At 54.8% G+C, this 25,437-nt stretch overlaps 2 protein-coding genes across 5 annotated transcripts in view; one reads left to right on the top strand and one right to left on the bottom strand.

Annotated features, from left to right (window-relative positions):
* SPMIP11 (sperm microtubule inner protein 11) overlaps window positions 1–748 on the top strand; it is a 38,319-nt gene extending 37,571 nt beyond the window's left edge. For both annotated transcript variants that reach the window (XM_001160160.5, XM_016923520.3), the window contains exon 4: window positions 565–748. In XM_001160160.5, the coding sequence (XP_001160160.1) occupies window positions 565–613 (49 nt within the window). In that variant the 3' untranslated portion in view covers window positions 614–748. The remainder of the gene's footprint in view (window positions 1–564) is intronic.
* A 403-nt stretch (window positions 749–1,151) lies between these two features.
* On the bottom strand, window positions 1,152–24,039 carry ADCY6 (adenylate cyclase 6). 3 transcript variants are annotated; one of them, XM_016923516.3, is made up of 22 exons: window positions 23,846–24,039; window positions 17,529–18,396; window positions 13,072–13,221; window positions 12,579–12,700; window positions 12,374–12,485; window positions 12,068–12,195; window positions 11,392–11,550; window positions 11,173–11,314; window positions 10,927–11,055; window positions 10,637–10,662; window positions 10,267–10,414; window positions 9,921–10,018; window positions 9,655–9,742; window positions 9,366–9,482; window positions 8,904–9,062; window positions 8,433–8,611; window positions 7,477–7,512; window positions 7,264–7,393; window positions 6,679–6,942; window positions 5,735–5,939; window positions 3,893–4,017; window positions 1,152–3,672 (listed from the first exon to the last, which is right to left on the bottom strand). In XM_016923516.3, exons 2-22 carry the CDS (start codon window positions 18,390–18,392, stop codon window positions 3,547–3,549), a joined length of 3,507 nt encoding a protein of 1,168 aa, XP_016779005.1. In that variant the 5' UTR covers window positions 18,393–18,396; window positions 23,846–24,039; the 3' UTR covers window positions 1,152–3,546. The 3 variants fall into 3 exon arrangements, with proteins under 3 accessions (XP_016779005.1, XP_016779008.1, XP_016779007.1); XM_016923519.4 differs by lacking the exon at window positions 23,846–24,039 and adding an exon at window positions 22,652–22,669; XM_016923518.4 differs by lacking the exon at window positions 23,846–24,039 and adding an exon at window positions 21,954–21,976.
* Between the last annotated feature and the right edge of the window lie 1,398 nt (window positions 24,040–25,437).

Here is a 25,437-nt window from a genome sequence, read left to right as displayed (position 1 = left end):
TCCCTTCACTTTAATTCTTAGAGATTATTTCATCTCCGGTCAGTTAGGGAATTAGGAGAGATTTGAGTCTTACCAGAGAAAACTGGCCCCAGAATTTGGGCCGTGATGGCATTCAAAGGAGTTAGAGATTTGTCTGTGTCTTTGTGTTCCTCTTTGTGGGTGTGACTTCTGAGCTAGTGCAAAACAAGTGTCCATAGTAATCCTGTGGCAGCCCAATGCTGCCTTCATCGCTACCTCTCCACCCCTCAAATCACCATCCATTGGCAGTAGCCTCTGCCACCCAGGTTCAAGCAATTCTCCTGCATTAGCTCCTGAGTAGCTGGGATTACAGGCACCCGCCACCGCGACCGGCTAATTTTTGTATTTTTAGTAGAGACGAGGTTTCACCATCTTGGCCAGGCTGGTCTTGAACTCCTAACCTTGTGATCCACCCGCCAGGGCCTCCCAAAGTGCTGGGATTACAGGCGTGAGCCACCGTGCCCAGCCTCTTGGGAGCTATTTTTAAGGATCTCCTGCTCTCCAGCCTGGCCTGGCTGAATCTGTCTCTGAATCTCTTCTTTCCAGGTTTATGGATCACTCTATTCTCAGTGACAGGACCTTCAGTCTGTATTAAGAAGATATGGCTGCAGAAAGACAAGATGAATTGTGGCAAGAGTGCAGAGGGGGAAAGAAGGAGGTTTCCCAGTTCCGATGGCTGACTAATGGGAGGAGGAGATGGAGAAAGCACAGTAAACAGACTGGACTAAAAGTTGCTTGTGTGCACGGGGGGAGCTGTGGGGTCAGGGTGGGAGTGATTCCAGTGTCCAGATTGTTGTGAGAGCTGGTGTGTGGGAGATTCCTGAATAAGCCAGACCTTGGAGTGAGAGGTCTGTGAGGGGCCAAGGCACTGGAAAGAACCGCAGGCCTCATGCATGGCAGGGGTCACACACAAATCTGGGAAGGCACACACTGGAGCTCATGATGCTGAAAGGCCTTGAGTAGTCACACTCTGAAGATACTGCAGCTTCTCCTTAGCAGGGAGAAAGCCACAGGAAGTCCTCTGACCACAGACAAGAGGCCCACGGAGCCCTGGGGCAGGAGGTCGCCTCCTACACCAGGCTCTGTCACTTCTGACCCACCCAGGGCCCAGAACAGCTACAGAGAACAGAGAATTTTACAAAGAGTTTGATTTTATTGATATTTAAATATATTAAATATTTCACTGAAATACATGGTTCACCATCCTCCCCCACCACCACAGTGGTTACATTATAAAACCAAAGCCCACGGCCTCCCACCTCCTGACTCCTCTACCAACTGGGTGAGGAAAGGGACAATGGTAGCCCAGGGGAAGGGCATGGCTGGCACTGTGGTACGGGGAGCCAGGGTGTGGACAGGCCCTCCCACCTGGCAAGAAGCAGAGACAAGCCACCCAAGGCTGAGGTCTTCCCACTCTGATCTACTTATACCCTCACCCCTACCCCATGGCACCAAGTAGTCTCTTCCTATCCCTTCCTATCCAGGGATATGGCTGGGGACAGGGGAGTAGATTTTCTGTCTGGAAAACAAGTCTTTTCCCCTCCTTCTGCCATGACTAATAAAGTACCTGATGGCCCATTTGGTTGATGCATGAAGATGCCCAAGGGAGGCATTACCCAGAAACCAGGCCTCCACAGGGAGCTGGTGTCAGAAGGGGCATGAGGAGGGGCAAGTGCACTGCCTGCCCCTTCCACTCCCAAACCTAGCAACTCTGGAAACCCTTCTCCTCTGCCTCTCTAGTCATTTCCAAGACAAAGTGATCTTCAAGCAAAATTCAGGCTAGTGCCTTTGGCTTAAATAGGTACAGACAGAGAAACTGAGGCACCAACAAATTCAGGCCAGAGTCAAGGAGGTTGCAGGGAAAGGGGTAAAAGGAAGGCAAAGACAGGAAGGGAATCTAGAGTTCAACCTCCTAACCCTTCTGCCAGCCCTCAAGGCTTCACAAGGGGCTGGGGAGCTAGAAACATGCTAGACTCAGGCTGAAGGCTGGGGAAAGCCAAGTTTAAGGTTCCTCTTCCCCACCCCGTAGTACCAGTATCCAGGTCCTCAGAGGGATTCCATGCTACCCCAGCCCCAAAGCATACCATGTCCCAGGACACTATCTGGGGAAGCCAGGAAATTCCTCAGCCTCTGTCCATCAAACCCCAGACAGTTCAAGTGCTGGCATGGAGCACTGGGGCTTAAGCAAGCGCTTGGGTCCCTGCCACAGACAGGGAGAGTCATGCTGCACACATGGCCCCCAAACGGCACTTAGGGATTTGGCACAAAAAGGACTCCTCTCCCTCCTTTTGCTACCACACCCCATCCCACTCCTGTGCAACCTGGGCATCTCTCTACATCCCCTGAAATAAAACCCTGCTTTATTCCCAGAAGACAGAGGCCCACAGGAGAGAGGCAACCTGGGGTGGAGAGCTGAGGAGCAGGAGCACAAGGACTCACATAGACCTGGAAAACAGATATGCACACAAAGACCAACATGCACACACAGTTACACAAACACACGGGCCCTCCCCAACACCAGAGACTTGGGAGGGCAGGTTTGGGATCAGGGTCATCTTTCTCCATGCCCTGACCCTTTTCTATTTGGCAACAGAAGAGGAAGAGATGCTCCATGCCCCCTTGCCAGCAGACAGCAAGAGAGCACTGGGGCAGAGTGACCTGATCTGGACCCCGACGGGGTCCTCAGATCAGAGTCTGGCACTGCCCCAGCCCTGGCCAGCCTGCTCTTTGGCACCTGCAGGTGAACTTCCAGCTCCTGACCTGACATCCCCACACACAGGCTTGCTCTCTGAGCATTTTTCACAGTACCAGTGAGGCCAGACACCCCGTTCCCTGGAGCGTGCAGGAACTGGGGCTAAATCTAAGCTGTCAGAGGTCCCTTTGTTCCCCTTTGGGGACAGATCATGGGACTAAGATTTGGCACATGGAAACATTCTCCTGAAATATGGCCAAAGCTGGCTCCCCAGAGCTTCTCCCTCCTCTGCTCTGTGCATAGGAGGGACACCTGGCTGGGGTGGGGAAGTGCCCAGGACCAGTGCTGGGGATGCAGGTATTGCAAAGGCAAGCATGGAATAGGCACTCCTCATGCCTGTCTTTGTACAAAATATTGTACAAAATATTCCCAGGAAAAAAGAGGGAAAAGAAGGGCTCAGCCCTGAACCTGCTGCCCAGACAGACAGGGAAGGGTAGGCATGGCAAGCTGCCATTTTAATCCCTCAGGCAAGAGGCCTCCCTCTGCTTCTGCTACTGACCCCTCCCCTGCTCCCAAAGGCTGGAAGATTGGAGAGGGAACAGCCCTACCCCAAGTAAGAAAGAAAGTCACTTGCATAATCCTCTTGGTAGGTAGCCCCTTGTTTTCCAGCTTGAGGGCAGACGAGCATGACCCAAGCACAGCCTGCTGGGATGTTCCCTTTTGTGGTTAGCAGGGTCTGGAGGCTCAGTGCCCCCTGCCACAGCTCCACCCAGTGAGCACAGAGTCCACTCAATGCCCACCTTGGTCCCTTCAGCTGAATTTGTGGCTGGGCCCTGTTAACTGCTGGGGCCCCCATTGAGGAAGTAGGTGGTCATCTCCCCCTTGCCCTTCACCTTGACCACCCCTCGACACTCCAGCTGGTAGCCCTTGGCAGCTAGAACCTGGTACAGGTCCGTGGTCACCTGGGGGAGTGGGAGGGGAGCCCGCTTAGCCTGGAATCCTTCCTGCTGCATTTGCAGGGGCCCAGGGGTTCTCTAGTCAGGCTAGCTCCCTTCCCCCAACCCCTGCCCCACCATACACAGAACACTAGCCACCCTACCCCTGTCCTAGCAGACTGCAGAGACACCTGTGGAAGCCCTCCGGGCCCATGTTCCTCCCAGCCCCTGCTCATATCCCCCTCACCTGGATTCGGTCGGGGACCCCCGTGCTGTCCATACGACTAGAGACATTCACTGTGTTCCCCCAGATGTCATACTGTGGCTTCCGAGCCCCGATGACACCTGCCACGACTGGGCCCATGTTCAGCCCTGAGGTGGAGAGAACAGCAAGAGACTAGCGGATGCTCCAGGGTAAACCCAGGGAGTCATCCCACCTCCTGGCACCGGTAGAAGGACCCAGAGAAAAAAATGGAAAAAGGACAAGTCTCCTGGTTGTAAAGAACAATCTAGTTCAAGACGAGCCTGGCCAACATGGTGAAACCCTATCTTTACAAAAAAAAAATACAAAAATTAGCTGGACAATGGTGGTACATGCCTGTAGTCCCAGCTACTTAGGAGGCTGAGGTGGGAGAATAGATTGATTGATTGAGCCTGGGATTTGAGGCTACAGTGAGCTGTGATTGTGCCACGGCACTCTAGCCTGGTACAGAGCAAATCCCCATCTCAAAAAAAAAAAAAAAAAAAAAAAAAAACCCAAAAAACAAATAAAAATACCCAAAGACCTGAGCACCTCAGTTTAGGAGCTCCCCTGAGTCAAGACAGCCATGCTATAACAGTAATCTCCTGAATGCCTATTCCATGTCAACCACTCTAGTAAGCATTTTACCTGGCTTCATCCTTTCTTTTCTTTTCTTTTTTTTTTTGAGATGGAGTCTTGCTCTGTTGCCCAGGATGGAGTGCAGTGGCACAATCTCAGCTCACTGCAACCTCTGCCTCCCAGGTTCAAGAGATTCTCCTGCCTCAGCCTCCCGAGTAGCTGGGATTACAGACATGTATCACCACACCCAACTAATTTTTGTTTTTTTTTTTTGGCGGGGGACGGAGTCTCGCTCTGTCACCCAGGCTGGAGTGCAGTGGCACCATCTCGGCTCACTGCAAGCTCCGCCTCCCGGGTTCACACCATTCTCCTGCCTCAGCCTCCCGAGTAGCTGGGACTACAGGCGCCCACCACCACACCCGGCTAATTTTTTGTATTTTTAGTAGAGACGGAATTTCACCGTGTTCGTCAGGATGGTCTCGATCTCTTGACCTCGTGATCCGCCTGCCTCGGACTCCCAAAGTGCTGGGATTACAGGCGTGAGCCACTGCGCCCGGCCTGATTTTTGTTTTGTTTTGTTTTGTTTTTTAGTAGAAAAGGGGTTTCACTATGTTGGTCAGGCTGGTCTTGAACTCCCGACCTCATGATCTGCCCACCTCGGCTTCCCAAAGTGCTGGGATTACAGGCATGATCCACCGTGCCCGGCATGGCTTCATCCTTTCAACACCTCTAAAAGGTAGGTATTATTATCCCCATTTTATAGATAAGGTAACTGAAGCTTAGAGAAGTTAGAAGACTTCTCAAATAAGCCAGTAAATGGAGCAGCCAGAATTCAAACCACATAGTCCATCTCTAGTAGCCATGCTATTAACCACTCCCATCCACCAGTTCATTTGAGAGGAAATACCTCTTATTGGACTGGTCACAGATAAGGACAGAAGTATTCAAGTTTATATAAACCTGATTTTTAATCCCAGCTCTGCCACTTACTAGTTGTTTGACCTTGGGCAAGTTATTTAATCTCTCTGAGAGTCAGTCTCTATCCAATGAAAGGCGATAATAATATCAGGATTAAAATATGCTTAAAAATTTATAGGACAGTGCCTAATGATCTCTGTTCTTAATATCAGACTTGATATAGGAGGTCAGAGGGAAGAAAACCCCACAGGAGCCCTGATGGGAAATCTGTGATCCCATCCCCAGCCTATAATCCCAGCTTCACCCGGAAAAAGTCCTGGGAAAACCTGCCAAGCAACAAAGCCCTCTTACCAATCTTCATCTGGAAATTGTTGAAGGAGTGCTCATTGATGTGCTTCATCTGCTCCATGAGCCGCATGGCGTAGTCAGCCAGGGCAGTGATGTGGGAGCGGCCCACCTGATCGTAGGTGCTGGCGTTCAGCCCTGAGGCAGCCATGTAGGTGCTACCAATCGTCTTGATCTTTTCCAGCTGCCGGAACCGCTCCTCGCTGATAATCTGAACAACACAAGGAGACCTGGCTGTCAAGGCAAAGACCCCAGACCCAGCCCTGCCCCAACACTCATTTCTTGCCACGCCTTGGCTGCCTTCCCCACTTCCCTGTCTCAAGAGCCCCCTTCCAGCTGCTGCTATCAGTGTAAGACTGAGGAGCTGGGAAAACAGGCAGCCTAGGACTCCAGGCAGGACTTGGGCATACAGCTTCAGAAGGTCCCTCCAGTAGCTCATTCACAGAACACAGACCCACAAGTGCAATATTAAGCAATTTCTCCAATCCTTACCTTTTGGGATACTGAGTCCCAGAGTGAGCAAGTGACTTCCCTCCAGAACAGTGAACAGCCCATTCCTGATCTGGATGTTCAGGACACTACCTCACATTTTGCTTCAATTTTCTCTATTCAGAGGACCATCTTGCTTGGTTGGTCTCATGAGGTTCTGTTCACAGACTATTGCCTTCTTCTTCAGTGACATCCACCTGGTACCTATCCTATCCCCCTACAGATCAAGTCCTCCCCTGCTCCCCAACAGTGATGACCCTGCCCCACTAGGGCTGACCCCCTTGCTGCCTCTGACACCTTCATGGGTTCTTGCCTCTGCCTCCACTGTGCATACCCTTACCCCTGATGACTCTGGGTCCCATCAAATCTCTCTTTCTCTTCCCAGTTCCACTCACCCATTCCAGTCCCTGGTCTCCAAGTACCCCCCATTCTCTGCCACCACCAGCCAACTGGAAAAGTACCTCATCAAAGTCAGCGATGATCTCGTTGAGCAGCCGCAGGCACTCGACACCCTCATTGTTTGCCTCTAGCTCCACATAGAACTCAGAGAAGTTGGCAATGGAGGCAAACATAACAGCCACACACTCACACGACTGATAGTAGAGTTCATCATTGCGGCGCTCCCGGGCCAGGAAGTGGGCCGCCACGTCCTTGGGCAGAATGTTATGCAGCAGCCTCCGGTTGTATGCCTGTAGCTCCTCCATCTCCTCCTTCTCCCCTGTTGCCTGCGGACACCACACCCATCACCCATTGCCCGACATTCACAAGGGGTAGGTGTGGTGGCCAAGGCTTGGAAGTGGGGATCAGAGGGAATCACATAGAGGAAGAAAGGCCCAGACAGATGAGGCCTAAAGAACAGGCAAAGGGGTAAAGGCGGCAGGTAGAGGATGGGGCAGGGAGTAAGGGATGGGCACAGAGAAGGAATGGAACCAGGGTGGGCCTAGGTACGGCCTGAGCCTTAGCCAGCTAGCACGAGATACATTTCTGGCCTGGCCCAGGCTCCGCCCCTAAGTTCCTCCTCTTCCCCCAAAGGCCCACACAGTCACCTGTAGTTTCCAGAGGAAGTCTAGGCGGGCAGTCGACTCCACCTGCTGAGCATGCAGATACAGCGCCAGCGCAAACACCAGCAGAATCACAGGGGTCATATATTTGAGGGCCACCCTCCCTGCAGCTGGACTAAGGATAAGCAGAGACATGCTTGGTGTCTGAAGGAGGCATCTAATGGCTCTACCCTTTGCTGCCTCGGAGCCCTCACTTACCAGTCCAGCCCATCAAAGGTCTCATTGGAAGAAGCCCTGGTAAGAAGATAGAAGAGACAAAGTCATCAGTGCTTCCTGGATTGCTGGGTGGGCACATGGAAGGGGAGACAAGAGACTGCATTTACTGAGCACATACTGTAAGTCAGGCATTGGGCCAGGGCTTTTACTTACATTAATTAACTCATTAAGAGTAGAGGTTAAGAAAACCTCTGCTCTTAGAGACTCCTCTACTTACCAGCTATGTGACCTGAGACAAGTCGCTTAACTCTCTAAGCCTCCTTCCTCATCAGTACAACAGGGATCAGATCTAAATAATGTATGTAAAAGGCTTAGCACAGTGCCTGCCATATAGTCAGCCTTCCATAAATGTTAGTTACTATAATCTTTACAACTACCCTGTGATTTAGGTGACATTGCCATTTTACAGATGAAGAAATTGAGGCTCGGAGAAGCTAACTCACCTGTCTAAAGTCACACAGCTAATGAGCAGCAGAGCAGGGATTCAAACCCAGCAGACACCAGAGGCTTTTTCTACTACAACAAGCTATGGCCACATATCAAAGGAATGGGGTTTTGCAGAGGAAAAGCCAGTGTCCCAGGCAAAGCCCCCAAGCAGGAATCAGAAGCTTTGGTTCCTAACCAGAGCCCTGCCACCAAGCAGCTGTATGTCCTATGGGTGGTTAAGATGGTGGATGTGAAAGCACCATGCAAATATAAGAGGGAATTTTTTTTTTTAATGTCTAGCCCAAAGACACAAGGATTTCCCAGGACTAGGGTTTCCTTGGGGGTAACTATTTGGGGTCACATGCTGGGAGCTCCTCCATCTCCTCCCTTTCCCCCACAGGGGAGTTGTGGCATTCCAAGGCACAAGGGGCATGGGCACCAGAGAGGCTCACAGTGACCTAGCAAGGTGAGGGAAGCTCCTGGGGTATTAAAGGACCTGAGAATAAACTCACAAGCCATGGACGCCAAGCAGTAGGTCATAGTTGTCAAAGATGGTGGCTGGGGGACCCAGCAGAAGCAGCACCAAATAGATGAGCCCCAAGACAAAGATCATGGCCAACTTCCCGATGCTGCTGATGTGTAGGAAGACAGAGCTGGCCAAGAGACTCAGCAGCATGTTCCCGATGAAGTACTGTGGGGGTGGCAGAGGCAGCGTTGGGTGAAGGCAGAGGCCACAGCACCCTTGGGCAGGGAGAGCCCTGCACTCTCCTGCCTGACCTAACCTTCCCGCCACACCCCTCAAACCCCCATATCCTCCACCCTCCATGCCCAGCCCCTACAACACACCAGGGCCCCTGGTTGCTCCTAGTGTGGGAGACTCTGGTGAGTTCCTGGGTCCCCAGCGCCCATCACCAGGCCTGGCACAGAAGGGCCAATGTCTGTGCCAGGACAGCCCCCCCACCGCCTGAGCACTGCTCGAACACCTCAGGAAAGCTGCAGGTGGGCATGGTGCCCTCACACAGGGGAGCATCCAGGCCCAGAGAGTAATTGAGCTGCTGCAGGTGGCAGGCAGTGATGTCAGCAGGTGTTAAATTCAGCATCCGGGCTGCACAGGTCCGTATGGGGGTGTGGTTACAGGTGAACTGCAAAAGTGGAGGGGTATATCAGGGTAACCAAGGAGGGAAAGGGTTGCAAGGTACCTGGTGAAGCCATGTACCCTAACCTGGGCTGTGCCCAGGTACCTTATACCCCATGGGCCTTAGTACTCACTCAGGGATGACAAGAGGTTGGGAGAACAAGGAAGGAGAACCGGAGTTAACCTTCCCCTATTCTGGGAGGGGGCTCCCTGAGGGCAGAAAATATGTCCTTTTCTCCTCTGTACTCCCAGTGTCCAGGACAGTGCTTGGCACAGAGCAGAGGTGGGAGAATTCCCACTGGACCCTTACCATGTTGGCAATGGCAGAAGTAAACACAAGCAGGACGGAAAAGATGCCAACTGCGGTGCTATGTGCCCGTGAGCGGACAATGCTGCGGGACAGACGTTGCAGGGCCTTAGGGAACAGCTAGAGGCATCAAGAGACCAAGAGTTGAAGGTTGTATCAGCCAAGGAGGAATGGCAACCAGGGATGGGGCCCAGTGGAAGAGGCATGGCCTTCTCCCTCTCCCCATGTGACCTCCTCCCTGTCTGGAGTCCAGCCTGCCCTCCCCAACAGCCTCAGAAATCCCCTTACGTACAGAACCACAGGAGTACACGGCACAGATCAGCACGGCGATTAGCAGCAGCAGGAAGATGCTGGCATAGATCCCAAGCATCAGGGTGGAGCTGGGGCAGAACAGGGCCAGAAAAATCATTTAATTCTGGAAGATCTGGGCATTCTTGTCCCACCCTCTGGAACAAGCAGGGATGCAGGCTCCAGGGATTGTGGGCTTGTGTGGGTATTTAGGAAGCTTCTGGGAAGTGGTGAAGAGAGAAGCTAAGAGAGGAAAGGCAGGGCTCTCACTGTGGGAAGATGAGAAGCTGGATGAAGCAGATGAAGCAGAAGACCAACAGGGCACAGGCAACGTAGGCTCCGAAGCGGGGATCCACCTTCCGGGAGTACTGAGGGAGAGGAGGCTGAGCTGAGTGCTGGGCCCTCCCTAAGGAAGGCAGGGACAGCAAGGACAGGGCACTACCAGGGGTCTCAACAGGGAGGAGATGCATTTGGCTCAACTGATGAAATCCCCACCCTGCTCTGTGGTCCCTTCTCCATGCCCCAGAAACACCTGTGCCCTCACCTGTGCTCAGCCTTCCCTGCTGCGACCTGCCCCTCCCCCAGCCCTTGTCCTTCTGCCCTGTATCCCTCAAACCTTCTTCTCAAGATCCTCTCTCTGGAAGGTGAGCAGAAACCGGCGCACATGGTCCTTCCGCAGCTGATCAATGCTGCGGGCATCGATGGCACGGCTCAGGAACTCATCCACCTCATCCTCAGGGTTCAGGGCATCTTGGGTGCCCCGGCTGAGGGCAGGAGACATGGTTTCACCAGATGCATGGGCATGGCCATGTGAGAAACAATGAAAGGAAAGGTATGGACAGCACCTGAGGGAGGGAGGGAGAGCCAGGGGGGTGGCTCCTGCTCCCACACAACACTCCTAAGGTCAGGGAAAAGGAGGATCTCGGCTCCCCCCAGCCCCATCCCAGGGTGCAAGTGCCTTCTCCCTCCTCAGTAACCTGACTTACTTGTCTTTGCTGGAATCATCAATGCCCTGGAGAAAGGGACAGAGTGTGGAGTGAGGTGAAGGGCCAACAACCTTCATCTCTGCAGCTCCTTCCCCCACCCCAACACTGTGCTGAGGGTGTCCCCGTCATATCCTCTGGGGGCACTGGGACCCGAGATGAAATCTTCTCACTGCCCCAATACCAGAAAGCATACATGGAAATGGCAGTCACAAGAAAGGACAGGGTCAGGGACAGGGTATTGAGGGAGCTAAGAAAATGAGGCCCTAGGTCTGGTGCTGAGGGCCCCTCACCATCTGGCGGAAGGCCTTGGAGTCCTTGGTCCGGGAGAAGGCACGATCAGGCACCCAGCGCGGCATCAGCCCTTCCATGGAGTTGGCCCGAGTCCGCTGCAGCTTGGCCAGCATGGCCTTCTCCTCTTTCTGTGCGGGCAGCATGGGTACAGGCTCAGAAGAGGGGCCCAGAGGAGGCCTTGGCCTGCTCCTCCCCATTTGTCCCTCTTCTTGCTCCCCTGCCCCCAGCCCTGCCCTGGCCCTGACCCGTTTCTGGCTGGCGCCCAGGATGAGGAAAGTCTCAATGTGCTGCTCCTTGAGGTACGCGTTGCGCTCGCCACCACGGCCTGGCTCCACCTCGTAGTCCCCGTTCAGGTACTGCAGTGTTGCCCGAGTGATGTGGATGCGGCTGTATGTGGCCAAGAGGGTGAGACCCTGGCTCTCCCACCTTGCCCCCATCCCCCCCACCTGGACCCCCCTACTCACCCAGCCCGGCCTCCTGCCTCCATGTGGTTGGCCAGGGTCACATCATTGGACCACACATCGAACTGCCATTTCCGCAAGCCAAGGACGCCGCAGTGCACGCGCCCGCTGTGGATGCCCACGCGCATGTTCACATTCACACCTGTCACCTCACGTACCAGCCTGGGAGGATGCAGCCCCAGATCAGCTCCTGGCAGTCTTCCCCTCCCCCAGCCCACAACCCAGGCCCTTCACTCCTCTCAGGGCCCAGCAGGCAAGGACAGACCCAGATGCAGGGGACGGGAGCACAGCCTTGGTTGGACATGAGCAGAAGGCTGCATGGGGCTCAAGGACAAATGTTAAGGCTGTGTTCAACAGCAGGGGCCCAGCAGCATCTTATGGAACTGAGCTAGGAGAAGAGGAATCACTGTTATCCCCTCTGGCCTGCACAGATGGCATTCCCTCTAGCCCAACTCCCCTACTGCATAGGCTCTCCCGGCCCCATCTCGGCTGGCTGGGAGTCTAGGGGTCCACATGGGTCTTTGCACAGGTTGGAGAAAGATTCCCCTTCCCAGTGACAGACAGACCTCAAAGACAGAGAAAGCCAAAACTGAGGAAATCTCCTGAGGTCTCATCAAAAAGTAGGAGCAGTCTGGGGCACCCGCAATTCCAGGAAGCCTAGGAATGGGGCACTGCTTACGAGATGGCCTCGATCATGTCTACCCCCATCTCCACACAGCAGTGGGCATGGTCGGCCCGGGCCTCCGGCAGCCCTGACACACAGTAGTAACAGTCCCCCAAGATCTTGATCCTCAGGCAGTGATTCTCCTGAATGGGAAGGAGTTGGAGGGAAGGGTAACCTTTACTCTCTTGCCCACCCAGCCTGCATGGCCCACCACCCTCCATGCACAATCTATCTGCCCTCAAATCCCCAGCTGCTGCCAGCAAAGCTATGCTCTCACCACGGTCAACACCCAGGCCCAATCCCAAGGCCCAGCACCCTCACCGCAGCCAGCTTGTCAAACCGGGCAAAGAGCTCATTCAGGGTCATGACCAGCTCCTGCGCGGTGCACTGGGATGCCAGGCTGGTGAAGCCCTCAATGTCTGCAAACAGGATGCTGTAGATGACAGCAGAGGATGAACAGAACACATAGCCCTCAAAGACTTCCAGACCCCCCGCCCTGCTGGGCATCCTCCTACCCTCACCCTACCTGACATTGTCATGCTTCTGTATGTAGATCTTGTGGAACATCATGTCTTCTTTTTTTGTGTTGATGTCTTCTTTCATCTCCATGGCAACGTGCTGGGGCAATACCGACAGCAGCAGCCGCTCCTAGCCCAGTGGTTCCAACAGGGCATCACTATACTCTTGGCCTCACATTGCAATCCCTCCTGGTCTCTCCACATCACCAGAGCCCTCCTAGACTTCTCTGAAGACCTGACCTTCCCTTCTGGACTGTGGCCTGACCTTCCCCCATCAGAGCCCCCTCTGACCACCCTCCATTGAGCCCCCAGATGTGCTCCTGTCTACGCCCTCCTTCCCTTGGACAGGACAAAACCCCAGTATCACAGGGCCTCTGTGACGCACAACCCAGGGGAACCATCACACTGTGCTGCACGGAACTGGACAAGGCAGCAGATCCAATGTGCAAGTTATCTGGGGGTAAGGTGGGGGCAGGCCCTGGTCACGGGGAGCAGCCCCACCTGCTGCCGATTCTCATGCTGCAGGTGGAGCCGGGCCTGGATGTAACCGCGGGTCTCCTGAAAGGCCTGGCGCTGAGACACCTCTGCTGGATAGTGTGTGCAGATGCCAATGACGTTGGTGCAGAGGAACAGCAGCACATTGGCACCGAGCTGCAGGAGGTGGCAGAGGCAGACGGTGACCATCTCCTCTGCCTGCCCCCCCAAACACACACACACATTCACACAACTTGCTAGGTTCTCTGAGGAAGGAAGCCAGGGTCCTGCACCCTGTCTGTCCCCAAGCTACTGCCACCCCTGCAATATATCTCTCCCATTACCCACAGGACCCCAGATCCCAGCCAACTGCCTGAATCCTCCATGACTAGAAATGAGATATCTTCACAGCTTCTGGAAGCAGAAGACCAACTGGGGCCAGATAAGTCATGGGGCCCAGCCCCAGCACCCTGTATCTCCTGCTCCTCAAACACCCCACACACAAGACAAACGCTGCTCCTTTTGCAGGTGCTCCTCCTTAAGGACAGCACCCAGGAGACCTGAGCTCTACATCCTCCTGTGAGTGACCCAGGACAAGTCACCTCCTCTCTCTTGGGTTTGCTCATCTATAACCCAAAGAGGAAGAATGAGAAGATCTCTAAAGCCTCTCCCTGACTTGACATAACTTAGTAACAATAATCACCATTGTCATTATTATTATGGTAGCTAGTTTGTTGGCTGCCTACCATGTGCCAGGATTCTGTAGGTGTCTTCTATACACTGACTAACACATTTCTTTTTTTTTTTTTTTTTTTTGACAGAGCCTTGCTCTGTCACCCAGACTGGAGTGCAGTGGCCTGATCTCGGCTCACTACAACCTCCGCCTCCCAGTTCAAGCGATTCTCCTGCCTCAGCCTCCAGAGTAGCTGGGATTACAGCCACCTGCCACCATGACTGGCTAATTTTTGTATATTTTTTTAGTAGAGACGGGGTTTCACCATGTTGGTCAGGCTGGTCTTGAACTCCTGACCTCAAGTGATCCGCCCACCTCGGCTTCCCAAAGTGCTTACGGGCATGGATTACAGGCATGATCCACCGCACCTGGCCCCTAACACATGTCTTAAAACTCTGTGAAATAGGTAACAATATCCCATTTTAAAGGTAAGGGAATGAGGCACAGAGAGGCCAAGTAACTTCCCCAAGATCACACAGCTGTTAGTGGCTAGTGTGAGACTTGAACCCAGGACAATCAGATTCCAAATCCTGTGTCCTAATCCTACTATCTATCTACTGCATTCCATACTTTGTAGTGCATTCCAGGTTTCCAAGATTCCTACTCACTCTACTGAGTCAAGCTCTCAAGCCCAACCTCAGAGCCCTGGCTTGAGAGTCATCAATTCTACTGATACAAAGGATGTCCCCTAATTGGAGATGGGGTCCACCATGCCTGGCCACCCCTCAAGGTATAACTCCCTCTGACACTCAGCCCTGCCAGGCCCTAGGCCTAGGGCCCCACCCTAGGAATGTTCAGCCCCCAATCATCATCAGCAGCACTGGCTAGAGAGCAAGTCTAAGGGAAGCTGGCCTCAGTGATTCTGGAAACTCAGGAATTAACCTGAAGCTTGCGGCTCCACCCCAGAGTTGGATGGGGCAGGGTTCTGGTTTAAGGAGAAGGGAGAGAAACAGCAGAAGCACTTCCTGGAAGCCAGAGGTTCTGGGCTCTAACTTGAACTAGAACTAGTCCTGCAAAATTGGGCAGGTCACTTAAACTTTGGGACCTCAGTTTCCTCTTGGGTAAAACTGAGGGGGAGGCCTGGCTCACCCCTAGCCATTTCCAGCTCCAGCCTCTGGGATGGGCCTCCTAGCTTCCCTTCCCAGTCCAGCTCACAGGCCCAGGATCAACTAGGCTGAGCTCCCCCTCCCAGCAGCAGGGGTGAAGAGAGGGGCACACTATCTCCCTTGGGGGTTTCTAAGAATAGCCCCCAGTGGGGGAGAAGGGAAGGGGGGCAAACCAGGCAACTTCCCTTCCTGGCCCCAGGAGCCCAAGAGGAAAATGTGAGTCACGGTGGAGGGAAGGGGAAGGGGGACGAGACTGAAATAACTCCGTACACACACATCCCTATCTGACTGTGAGAAAAAATGGATGCCAGGGGACCGGAGGAGACTCCAAGCTGGGCCTGGGTCACTGGGTGACACTGTTCAGTATGTCTAAATGAGTGGGTCGGTAGGGGACAAAGTCTCCTTCCTGTGATTGTGAGTAGGGGTGGATCTGGGAAGGGGCTGCCCAAGTAGACAAGGAAGGAGGCCACAAACCCCACCTGTCTAGAAACCCACATACCCAAATGGGCACAGGGAATGTTTCTCAGCCCAGAGGAAGTTGTATGGGCAGCCCTGGCCCCAAGGACTGGCACAGGGGCAGCAGTGAATTTCGCCACTGCCCCAAGAATGTGCCTATCGAGATCCACTACATGAGGCTGTAGCCAGACACTCCTGGGGAGACGGGCACAGTCCTGGCCTCCCTGGGACTGCACCTCCCCAGTCAGGCACTGGGCCTGGCTCTGGGCACCATGCCAGTCGAGAGCAGGGAACAGATGCCCACCCAGCCCATGCCTGGCCAGAGAGGAAGGGGGAAAGGAGACACCACCTCTAAGCTCCTTCCCCAGGAGGGCAGTCCAGCCATAAAGCCCTGGTTGAGAGCCACCCTGGAAGAGAAGCTTTGGGGCGGAAGGACCTGGCCCTTTAAGATGTCTGACAGTGCCCTAAGGGCACGTGCTCCACAAACAAACGGGCTATAAAGTTACTTTTAAAAAGGTACGTTCTGGCATTCTGGCCGGGTGCTGTGGCTCACGCTTGTAATCCCAGCACTTTGGGAGGCCAAGGCGGGTGGATCATGAGGTCAAGAGATCGAGACCATCCTGGCCAACATGGTGAAACTTGTCTCTACTAAAAATACAAAAATTAGCTGGGCATGGTGGCGCGCTCCTGTAGTCCCAGCTACTCAGGAGGCTGAGGCAGGAGAATCGCTTGAACCTGGGAGGCGGAGGTTGCAGTGAGCTGAGATCGCGCCACTGCACCACTCCAGCCTAACGACAGAGCAAGACTCCGTCTCAAAAAAAAAAAAAAAAAAACCACAAAAAAAACAGGTAAGTTCTGTTCTGCAGCACAGGCTGGGTGGAGAAGGGCATCATGCCAGAGAACCTAGCTTCTCACCCTGGGATCCCCAGGCAACTTCCTCTCTGTGCCTGAGGCAGGGTGGGCAACAGGCCACAAGCCTTCAAAACCTTGAGCAAGACAGCACTCTCTAGTTAGGGTCCAGTGGAGGACCAAGGCGCTGTGCTGATGGCGGGGCTGTGCCTACAGCAGCGCCTGAAGGACCCTGGCCTCTGCTCCCTGGGCAGGGGGGTAATAGGAGATGGCAGATCCACAAACTAACGTCTCTCTGAAAGGGACTTCCCAGAAACCCCTTCACTGGGTACCATGCCTTCCAGCACTCCCCACACCTCCCTGCCCCCAGGTGTGAACACTGCCCAGTCGGGTTCTACTCCACTCTAGGAAAGGGTGGGGCCCCAACAGCAACATGAGCTAGATGCTATTTTTATTCCAGCTTTGCAGACTGGGAAACTAAGGCTGGGAGAGGTGAGGCTAGTTGTCTAAGATCCCACAGAAAAGAATACAGCCCACTGGATAAGCAGGTCAGCCTACAGCCACTCCACACGGAGCCGCGGAATCCCACCTCACACACACTTGGAGCCTGGAGGCAGCAACAGGCATGGACAGAGAACCTCAAGGAAAGGCACCCAGGTCCCTGGTGCCCAGCATGGGGAAGGTGGGATACGATCAGACTTAACGCTCCTCTCTTCAACAGTCCAACCCCATTCAAACCACATCCAGCCCAGAGAGAACTGACCCCAGCTCTTCACCTTCCCTGTCCTCCCAGAAGTGGCCTTGGTCCAGGAAAGAGGGGACTCCTCTCTTGCTGACAACATCCAAAACCTGCTCTATACCTCCAGATCACCACCTAGAGCTGCTCTTCAGGGATAGCACCAGCGCCTCAGTCTCTGGTGTCAACTTGCCTGCTGAGATGCTAAGGCCTGGACACAGCCTGCACTGCCTTTTCAGCCCCACGGTGGCCCTGGGGCTATATACCACACCCCTGCCTCCAGCCCCACATTCTGTCTCTACAGACTGCACTGTTTCAGCGGGCTAAAGAGCCGGAGACTGGGGCCCATGGTGACAGAGTTCAGGCTTGGGTCCTGGGGCCCTCCCTCCCCTCAGCAGTGCCCTCTACCCCAGATCCCACATGGAGGCAGACCCCTCAACCCTAGCCTCCCACCTCCTGCTCCTCCTCCCAGATACAGCCAGACATCCCTGCACCCAGCTTCCACCCATGACTCACCCGCCCTTCCTCACTAAGCCCCCAGCTGCTTATGAGGTGAGAAATTCCCCACCTGCTGCCCTCCATCCCTACCTCCCTGGCCACCTACCTGCTTCCAGAGGAAGGCATCACCACGGTTAAGTTGCCAGGCCAAGATCAAATGCAAGGTGGAGAGGCCCAGGCCGCTGAGGACGGCAGCCCGCATGCGGATGGGGAGGAGCGTGTAGGCGATGTAGACAAAGAACACAGGGCACCAGAGGCCCGCAGAGGGGCTGCGCGGGTCTGCTGCGAGAGCGCCCCCGACCTGCACTGCCGCCAGGATGCCCAGCACCACGTAGCTCACCACCCACATGGAGTCCTGGCGGAAGCTATGCCGGTTACACACCACCATGAGCCCCACGAACAGGGCGGCGGCACAGGCCAACAGTGCCACATAGGCAGGGTGAGGGCGGGCGGGTGCGGCGTGGAAAGCCAGCAGCACCACTGTGAGCAGCACCAGCACCGCCATCAGCAGCGTCAGGCTGCTCTGGTTCATCTGGAAGAAGTACCGCTGGTACAGGCGCTCCAGCTTGGCCGAACGGAACTGCTTCGACTGGAACACCTGCACCAGACGGCGCCAGCAGGATCGCCCACTCCTGGGCACCGCGTCGGGCGCCACCTCAGCCGTCCCGCCCGCTGTCGTTGTCACCTCGGTATCCTCGAAGCCCAGGGCCACTGCCCGCAGCCCCAGCTCCTTGCCCTTGCCTGGGCCGCCCCTCCGGATGAAGGCGTCATCCTGCCAGGGGCACCGAGGGGGGCCCGCAGGGGTGGGGCTGGGTGGCTCTGCATCCCGGAGGCAGCTCATATAGCGGGGCGTGCAGAAGCCACCTGCCCGAGTGCCACGGCGCCGCGAACGCTTCTGCCCATTGCGTTCACCCCAGGCTGTTTTCCGTTCATCCACTTTAGGGACCAGGAGGCCACTAAACCATGACATGTTGCTGGTAGGGAAGGAAGGAGATAGTATTAGAGACCATCCAGTAGGAGTGGTATTAATACCACCATCACAGCCACTGCCACCACTAGTAGCTCATTACCTAAGCACTTCCCACTGACAAGCTATGAGTTTCATCCTCATACAATTACTTGGAGGTAGGCAACAAGGGTATCCCCAATCAACAGGTGAGAACCCAAGACACAGTCAGGACAAGAAACTTGCCCAAAACCAGGCACAGCGGCTTACACCTGTAATCCCAGCACTTTGTGAGGCCGAGATAGGAGGATGGCTTAAGGCTAGGAATGTGAGAGCAACCTGGGCAATACAGCAAGACCCTGCCTCTATTAAAATTTTAAAAAATTAGCCTGGGCCAGGCGTGGTGGCTCACGTCCGTAATCCCAGCACTTTGGGAGGCCCTGGCAGGTAGATCACAAGGTCAGGAGTTCAAGACCAGCCTGGCCAAGATGGTGAAACCTCGTCTCTACTAAAAATACAAAAATTAGCCGGGCGTGGTGGCGGGCACCTGTAATCCCAGCTACTCAGGAGCTGAGGCAGGAGAATTGCTTGAACCCGGGTGGCAGAGGTTGCAGTGAGCAAAGATCGCGCCATTGCACTCCAGCCTGGGTGACAGAGTGAGACTGCATCTCAAAAAAAAAAAAAATTAGCCTGGTGTGGTGGTATGCACCTATAGACTGGGCCATTCAGGAGGCTAAGGCAGGAGGATTGCTTGGGCCCTGGCGGTGGAGGCTGCAGTGAGCCAGGATTGTGCACCACTGAACTCTAGCCTGGGCAATAGCCATAGCCTGAAAAAAAAAAAAAAAAAAGGAAGGAAGGAAAAAAGGAGGGAGGGAGGGAGAGAGGGAAGGAAGGGAGGGAAGGGAGGGAAATAAAATAAAATAAAATACAAAGAAAAGAAAAGAAGAAAGAGTTGCCCAAAGATCCAGCAGCCACATAAGTGAGAGAACCACGATTCTAAACCAGGTTGTCTGACCCCAAAGCCAGTATACTTGAAAATTTCCCTAAAAGGCACTGTTCGTTGGTGGTCACAAACTCAAGTGCCCAAGTCAATGAGTGAAGCAGCTTATGGTTCAGAACTGGGAGGAAAAGAGTTCACACCCTGTGCATGGGGCAGGCACCACCCAGCAGCTGTAGACTGTTGCCACTGGGTCCCAGTGGGTCCCGATCTGATTTTTCTCAACAGAAGCAGAAGAAAAAATCTGGAGTTTTTTTTTTTTTTTTGAGACGGAGTCTCACTCTGTCACCCAGGCTGGAGTGCAGTGGCACGATCTTGGCTCACTGCAAGCTCCGCCTCCCGGGTTCACACCATTCAGCCTCCCGAATAGCTGGGACTACAGGCGCCTGCCACCATGCCCGGGTAATTTTTTCTATTTTTTAGTAGAGACGGGGTTTCACTGTGTTAGCTAGGATGGTCTCGATCTCCTGACCTCATGATCTGCCACCAGCTAACAGTGATAATCCTAAGGCTCTTCAGCTTCCTCACTGCACCCCAGTCACAAGAACCTCTTTGCTGTTTCCCAACACACCCCACACAGGCCAGCCTGGGACCTCAGTGCCTGCTGTTCCCTCTGTCTGGAACAAGAGCTCCTCCAGGTCACATCCCAAATGTCCCCTTATCAGTGAGGCTCTCTCTGACCACCCTATTAAAATAGCAACCCCCTTTCCTGGAGCTCTCTATCTTTTTCCCAGCTTTATGCTTTTTCTCCATAGCTCTAATCAGCAACTGCCATTCTATATATTTTTCTTATGTGTTCATTTTCTGTCTCTCCTGACTGGAATGTCAGCCTTATGAAGGCAAGGATTTTGACCTGCTGTGCTCACTGCTGTATCCACAACCCTTAGAAGGACCTAAACAAGTGTTCATTGAGGCCAGGTATGGTGGCCCACACTTGTAATCCCAGCACTTTGAGAAGCCGAGGTGAGTGGATCACCTGAGGTCAGGAGTTCAAGACCAGCCTGACCAACATGGTGAAACCCCATTTCTACTAAAAATACAAAATTAGCCAGGCATGGTGGCGCATGCCTGTAATCCCAGCTATTCGGGAGGCTGAGGTGAGAGAATCGCTTGAATCCAGGAGGCAGAGGTTGCAGTGAGCTGAGATCACACCATTGCACTCCAGCTTGGGCAATAAGAGCGAAACTCCATCTCAAAAAATAAAATAATAATAATAAATGTTCATTGAGTAGATGGATGACTGGATGGATGGACGAATGATACTCCATGCACTTTCTCTATGCTTTAAACTGTTCAAGATCTTTTCACATCCCTAATTCCATCTGATCTTCACCAAAACCCTGAGAAACTGGTCCTGTTGCCCCCTGGGGCACAAGACAAATTTGAAAGGAAAAATATATATAAACAAAAACTGAGGTCCATGGCAGTTTTATATGGCTGGCCCAAGTTATAGAGATCATGGTAACCAAATCAGTCCCAGATCCCACATTTCCTGGAGGAAATGTCATGAACTGAGGTGGGAGGACTCCATGATGATACCTTTAATGTGACTCCTGGCTGAGCCCAGGTCAGAATAAGATGAGGCTGAAAGCACTGTCATCCATGCATGCCTGTGTCCCCACCAGGGCCACACTGCTCTATGCTCACAGAGTACCCTGAGGGGTCCCTTGTAATTAAACCTGCTGAGTTAGCAGCACTGACATTTGTACTCACTCGGGGACAGGATGGAGGAATACTCAGCACTTGCCCCAGGTGGCCATAGAATGAGAGCTCAAGCCAGATGGGCAGCGCTTGAAGCAGACACCCAGGGACCCACAAGCAGAAGGCAGGCTGGGGAATTCTCTGCATATCCCAAACCTCCCATCCCTGGGTCACCCTCAGCCAAGTTCTGTCGGCACCCCTTCTCCTATATCCCACAGAGCAGCATGTCCTTCAACCTCCTTTTGTTTTTTGGTTTAAGACGGAGTCTCACTCTGCCCCACCTAGGCTGGAGTGCAGTGGCACAATCTCAGCTCACTGCAACCTCTGCCTCCTGGGTTCAAGCAATTCTGCCTCGGCTTCCCCATAGCTGAGATTACAGGCACCTACCACCACACCCGGCTAAATTTTGTATTTTTAGTACAGACAGGGTTTAACCATGTTGGCCAGGCTGGTCTCGAACTCCTAACCTCAGGTGATCTGCCTGTCTCGGCCTCCCAAAGTGCTGGGAGTATAGGCATGAGCCACCATGCCTGGCCCCTTCAACCTCTTAACATCACCAACAGCACCATCTGGAAGGACAGATCAGGAATACAAGACTTTTGGTCAGGCTGGCATTTGGAAAAGGTCACCAAAGAAAGCCTTGCTCTTCAAAATACTTCATTAGAAGCATGATCTTTGGCATGAGACCAGGGTTCCAAACCTTAGCGTGATTATTTGCTAGCCGCACTGCCTTGGGCAAGTTATTTAACCTCTCTGTGTCAGTACCTTCATCTGCAAAATGGAAATGATAATGGTCCTCAGGAAAGAATCTAATAATGCCTGTCAAGAAGTACACACTTGAAAAATATTAGTTCTTCTCCTCACTCTACAACACTTTAAACCCAAACCTCTGTCAGCGTCAAGAGATGGAAAGACGAGAAAATCATGAGCAAGAGCACACGTCTTTCTAGCCAGTCAGATGCCTGGTTCTATCAGTCGCTGTGTCCTTGGCTGTCAGTCCCCAGAGCTGCTGGAAACAGAGCCCAGAGTGAGCAGGTTTCCCACCACCATCCACCACCCACAACATTTTGCTTCAGCCTCCTCCATTCACCAGTCCCCTTCCCTGTTCTTATCTCCCCCCACACACCCCCCCCCCGACCACCACTGGCCCGGACCTGTTCCCAAAGGACTAGTTTCTGGCCATGTTCCAAGCCCCCTGGAAACACATCCTAGCATCTGGCTCATACTCACAGAGAAAGGGGCAAATGCTATCCAGGAGAATGCATGACCCTCCCAGGAACACTCTGACCCCCCCAAGGGGTTAGCTTCAGAGCTATGTAATTGTCCAACCAACTGCAACCATCCCACCCTGGGCTCCACTCCAGGCACTGCCCATCCCGCAGAACTTGCCGGCCTCCCAACATTTCTGGCACCCCATGCCAGACTGGTATGGCAGGGAACAGGGTAGAGCACTGTTCCAAGCCACAAAATTTCTCTATATGGTCCCCCAACCCACTTTGTCCAGCAACCCATCACTATGAGCCCTGGGAGCACAGACCACCTCCCTCCTCCCCAGAGTCAGGCTCCTAAGCCTTGTGCCTCTGACCTTCTCCTCCCCTGAGTGTTGGTCCATTTGCACTCTCACAGATCTGCTGTTCTTCATACCACCAGCTCCCACAGCCACAGCCATGTCCCATTCAGCCTGGCAGGCCCAGGCTCAGTGCCTCCCAGACCTCAAGTCCCTCCCAAACCCTGATCAGGCTGAGACCAGAGTTTGGAACCAGCCAAGGCCAAGGCCCAGCCCTAAGGATGGCTCTGCCCACTGCCTTGCCAAGCCTTCCTGGCCACCTCCTGTCTATCCCATCCCCAGGGCCCATCTGCCCCTGCCCTCCTTGGCAAAAGGAGGCTCCAGGGGATTAAAAACGACTTCAGAAAGTTCATGGTAAGAGGCACTGCCCAGGCGGGGCCCAGCAGTGCCAGCACCACCCACCATACTCGGACGTGGGCCTCGATTCTTCAATTCTGGGCCTTTCCAGATGTAGAGGAGCGTACCCAGGGCCTGTATCTGTCGGTCCAGTGCCCGCTGCCGCCTTCTCCCATCCCCAGTCCTCACTCTCCCTAAAGATTACAGAGGGCTCCCACATCACCCTTTACTATGCAACCCCCACCAGGTCCCTCCAGCTCACAGGGGTAATCTGGTAAGAGGATATGGGCAAAGAGGCTCCCACGCCTGATTCCACCTCTAGCCTTTCAGTCGAGCCCCAGAGTCTGCTTTGAATAAAGTCAGCTCCCCTGCCCATCCTGCGGCAGGCCTTGGAGGATGTGGGGAGCCGACCCCACCCCTTTCATTCCCAAGGTTTGGGGTGAGGGGAAGGAGAGGGACTCCCGCAGACAGAGGGCATCCCTCCCTCTGCCCAGGCCGGTTCCTCTCCCCTAAATGGAATCTCCCCCAAACTCGGAGACACCCCACAGCCCCGCAGCAAAAAACTCAGACCAGCCCCTCCCCCAGTACGTGCCAGATCCTCCTGGCCTCCGGGCCAGCCTGGAACTCGCCCCGTGGAGGGAGGCAGGCGGCGGGCGACGGGGGTGGCGAGCGCCGGACCTAGGAGTCCTCGATCCCACTGCCTCCATGACTTCCCTTTGCCAACCCCAACTCTCTCGGGCAACACTGCCGAGACGACCCGTCCCAGGCTTCGGCGCCCCCACCCACAAACTCTTGTCGAGAGCCGCTCGGGTGCGTTCCAATCCCGGCGCACCGGGAGCCCGAGCGGCCACTTCCCCCAGCCCTCAGCGCGCTCACCTGCCGGCCCGGCTCCGCGCCTGCCCTGGGCCCCCGCCCCGCCGCCCCCGCGGGCTCCGGCCGGCCGGCCGGCCGTCCCGCGGTCCTCCGAGCCCGCGCGTCCTGGCCGTCCCGCCCGCCGTCCGCCGTCCGCCCGGCCCTCGCCCCCTCCCGAGCTGTCCAGCGCAGCCGCCCTCTACCCCGGATCCAGAAGTCCCCTCCCCGCTGGCTCCCGGACTCCCCGCCTTAAAGGCACAAGCTCCTTTTGTCTGGGCATCCCCCTCCCCCTCCCCAGAAGTGGGGGCCGAGTTGCCCACTCCCCTTCCTAGCAGCGGGGTAGGGGCGGAGGAGGCCAAATAATGGGACCCCTCCCTCCGCGCGCCCCCTCCTCTCCTCCGGCCGCTTCCTCCCCCAGTCCTGGGAAGACAAGCAGCTACTGTTCTGGGATCAAGACCCCGCGGGGAGGGGACCTCGCAGCCCGGTCCCCTTCCCTTCACCCCGGCCGCCTCCTCCGGCATTCCTCTCCCGCCCTCACCCCGGGGGTCCCCGAGCGCGCCCGCAAACCCACCCCTCACGGCTACATCCCCCGCCCCGCCCACCGAGGGTCGCCTTCCTTCCTGTCAGGGTCCCAGGGGTTGGGCCGGCGCCCCGCGCCCACTCTTCATCCCCACTTCCTCCCTGCCCCTGCCCCTGCCCCAGCCCCAGCCCCAGCCCCCACCTAGCCATTCCCGCCCTGCCTGTCACGGCCCTGCGCCCTCCCGCGGGAACTCAGTTTAATAATTAATTAAGCTCTCATTCCACAAGGCGCCAGGTGTGTGCGGCCTGCTTGCCCGCACACCACTTCTTTCCTCTTCCCCCCAGCCTCTGGGGCAGCGGCCCCGAGGCGAACCTCGGGGCCCAGTGGAGGGACCCAGGGAAGGGGCACTCTCCCTGCCGCCCCCACAACCCCCCGCCCTACTCTCTGGGAGCCCCTTCCCCGCACCTGCCAACTTGCAGCCTCACCCCCAGGCATCTTTTACCCAAAGGGCTGTGCTTCTCTGCTGGGGGTTGGAGGGGCTACTGGGGTGCATTGCTAAGTGCACGAACTGAGAAACTGGGACTTTAGTTATTTCCAGCACGGAGCAGCTGCCCAAGTTACCTGGGAGATGGGAAAATCGTGTGAAAGCTGGTTAACCCTTTGAGGATTAGAATAATGGTGGAAGCAGAAAGGAGAAGGAGTTTCACTCCAGGATGTACGTAGATGAGTGTGACTTTAGAGGGGGTGCCATTCTGGAGCTGGGAAGAAGGCAGCCTGCCTGGCTTCCTTTTGAGGCCCCCTCTCCATTCCCTCAGTCAGATCTCTAGCTCCTCCTTCCAATTCAGCCCTTCCCCAAGCAGCCTATTCCCCACCCAAGATCCCAAGACCTAGATATCTGAAGATGCTTCCTCCTCAGGACCAGCCCTCCCTGCAGTCCTGTACTTCAAGGCTCAAGTCTTGTCCACTCCAAATCACCACTGGGATTCCTAAGTCCAGGACAGAGCTTCAGGCAAGGAAAAGAGAAGAGTTGGGAAAGCCAGTTTCCAACATTTATCAGCCACGTGTACCTGCAAACTATATACCTTGGGTAAATCGT

This window comes from Pan troglodytes, chromosome 10, assembly GCF_028858775.2.
Source record: "Pan troglodytes isolate AG18354 chromosome 10, NHGRI_mPanTro3-v2.0_pri, whole genome shotgun sequence".
Lineage (NCBI taxonomy): Eukaryota > Metazoa > Chordata > Mammalia > Primates > Hominidae > Pan > Pan troglodytes.
This window is presented reverse-complemented; position numbering and strand designations above follow the sequence as displayed.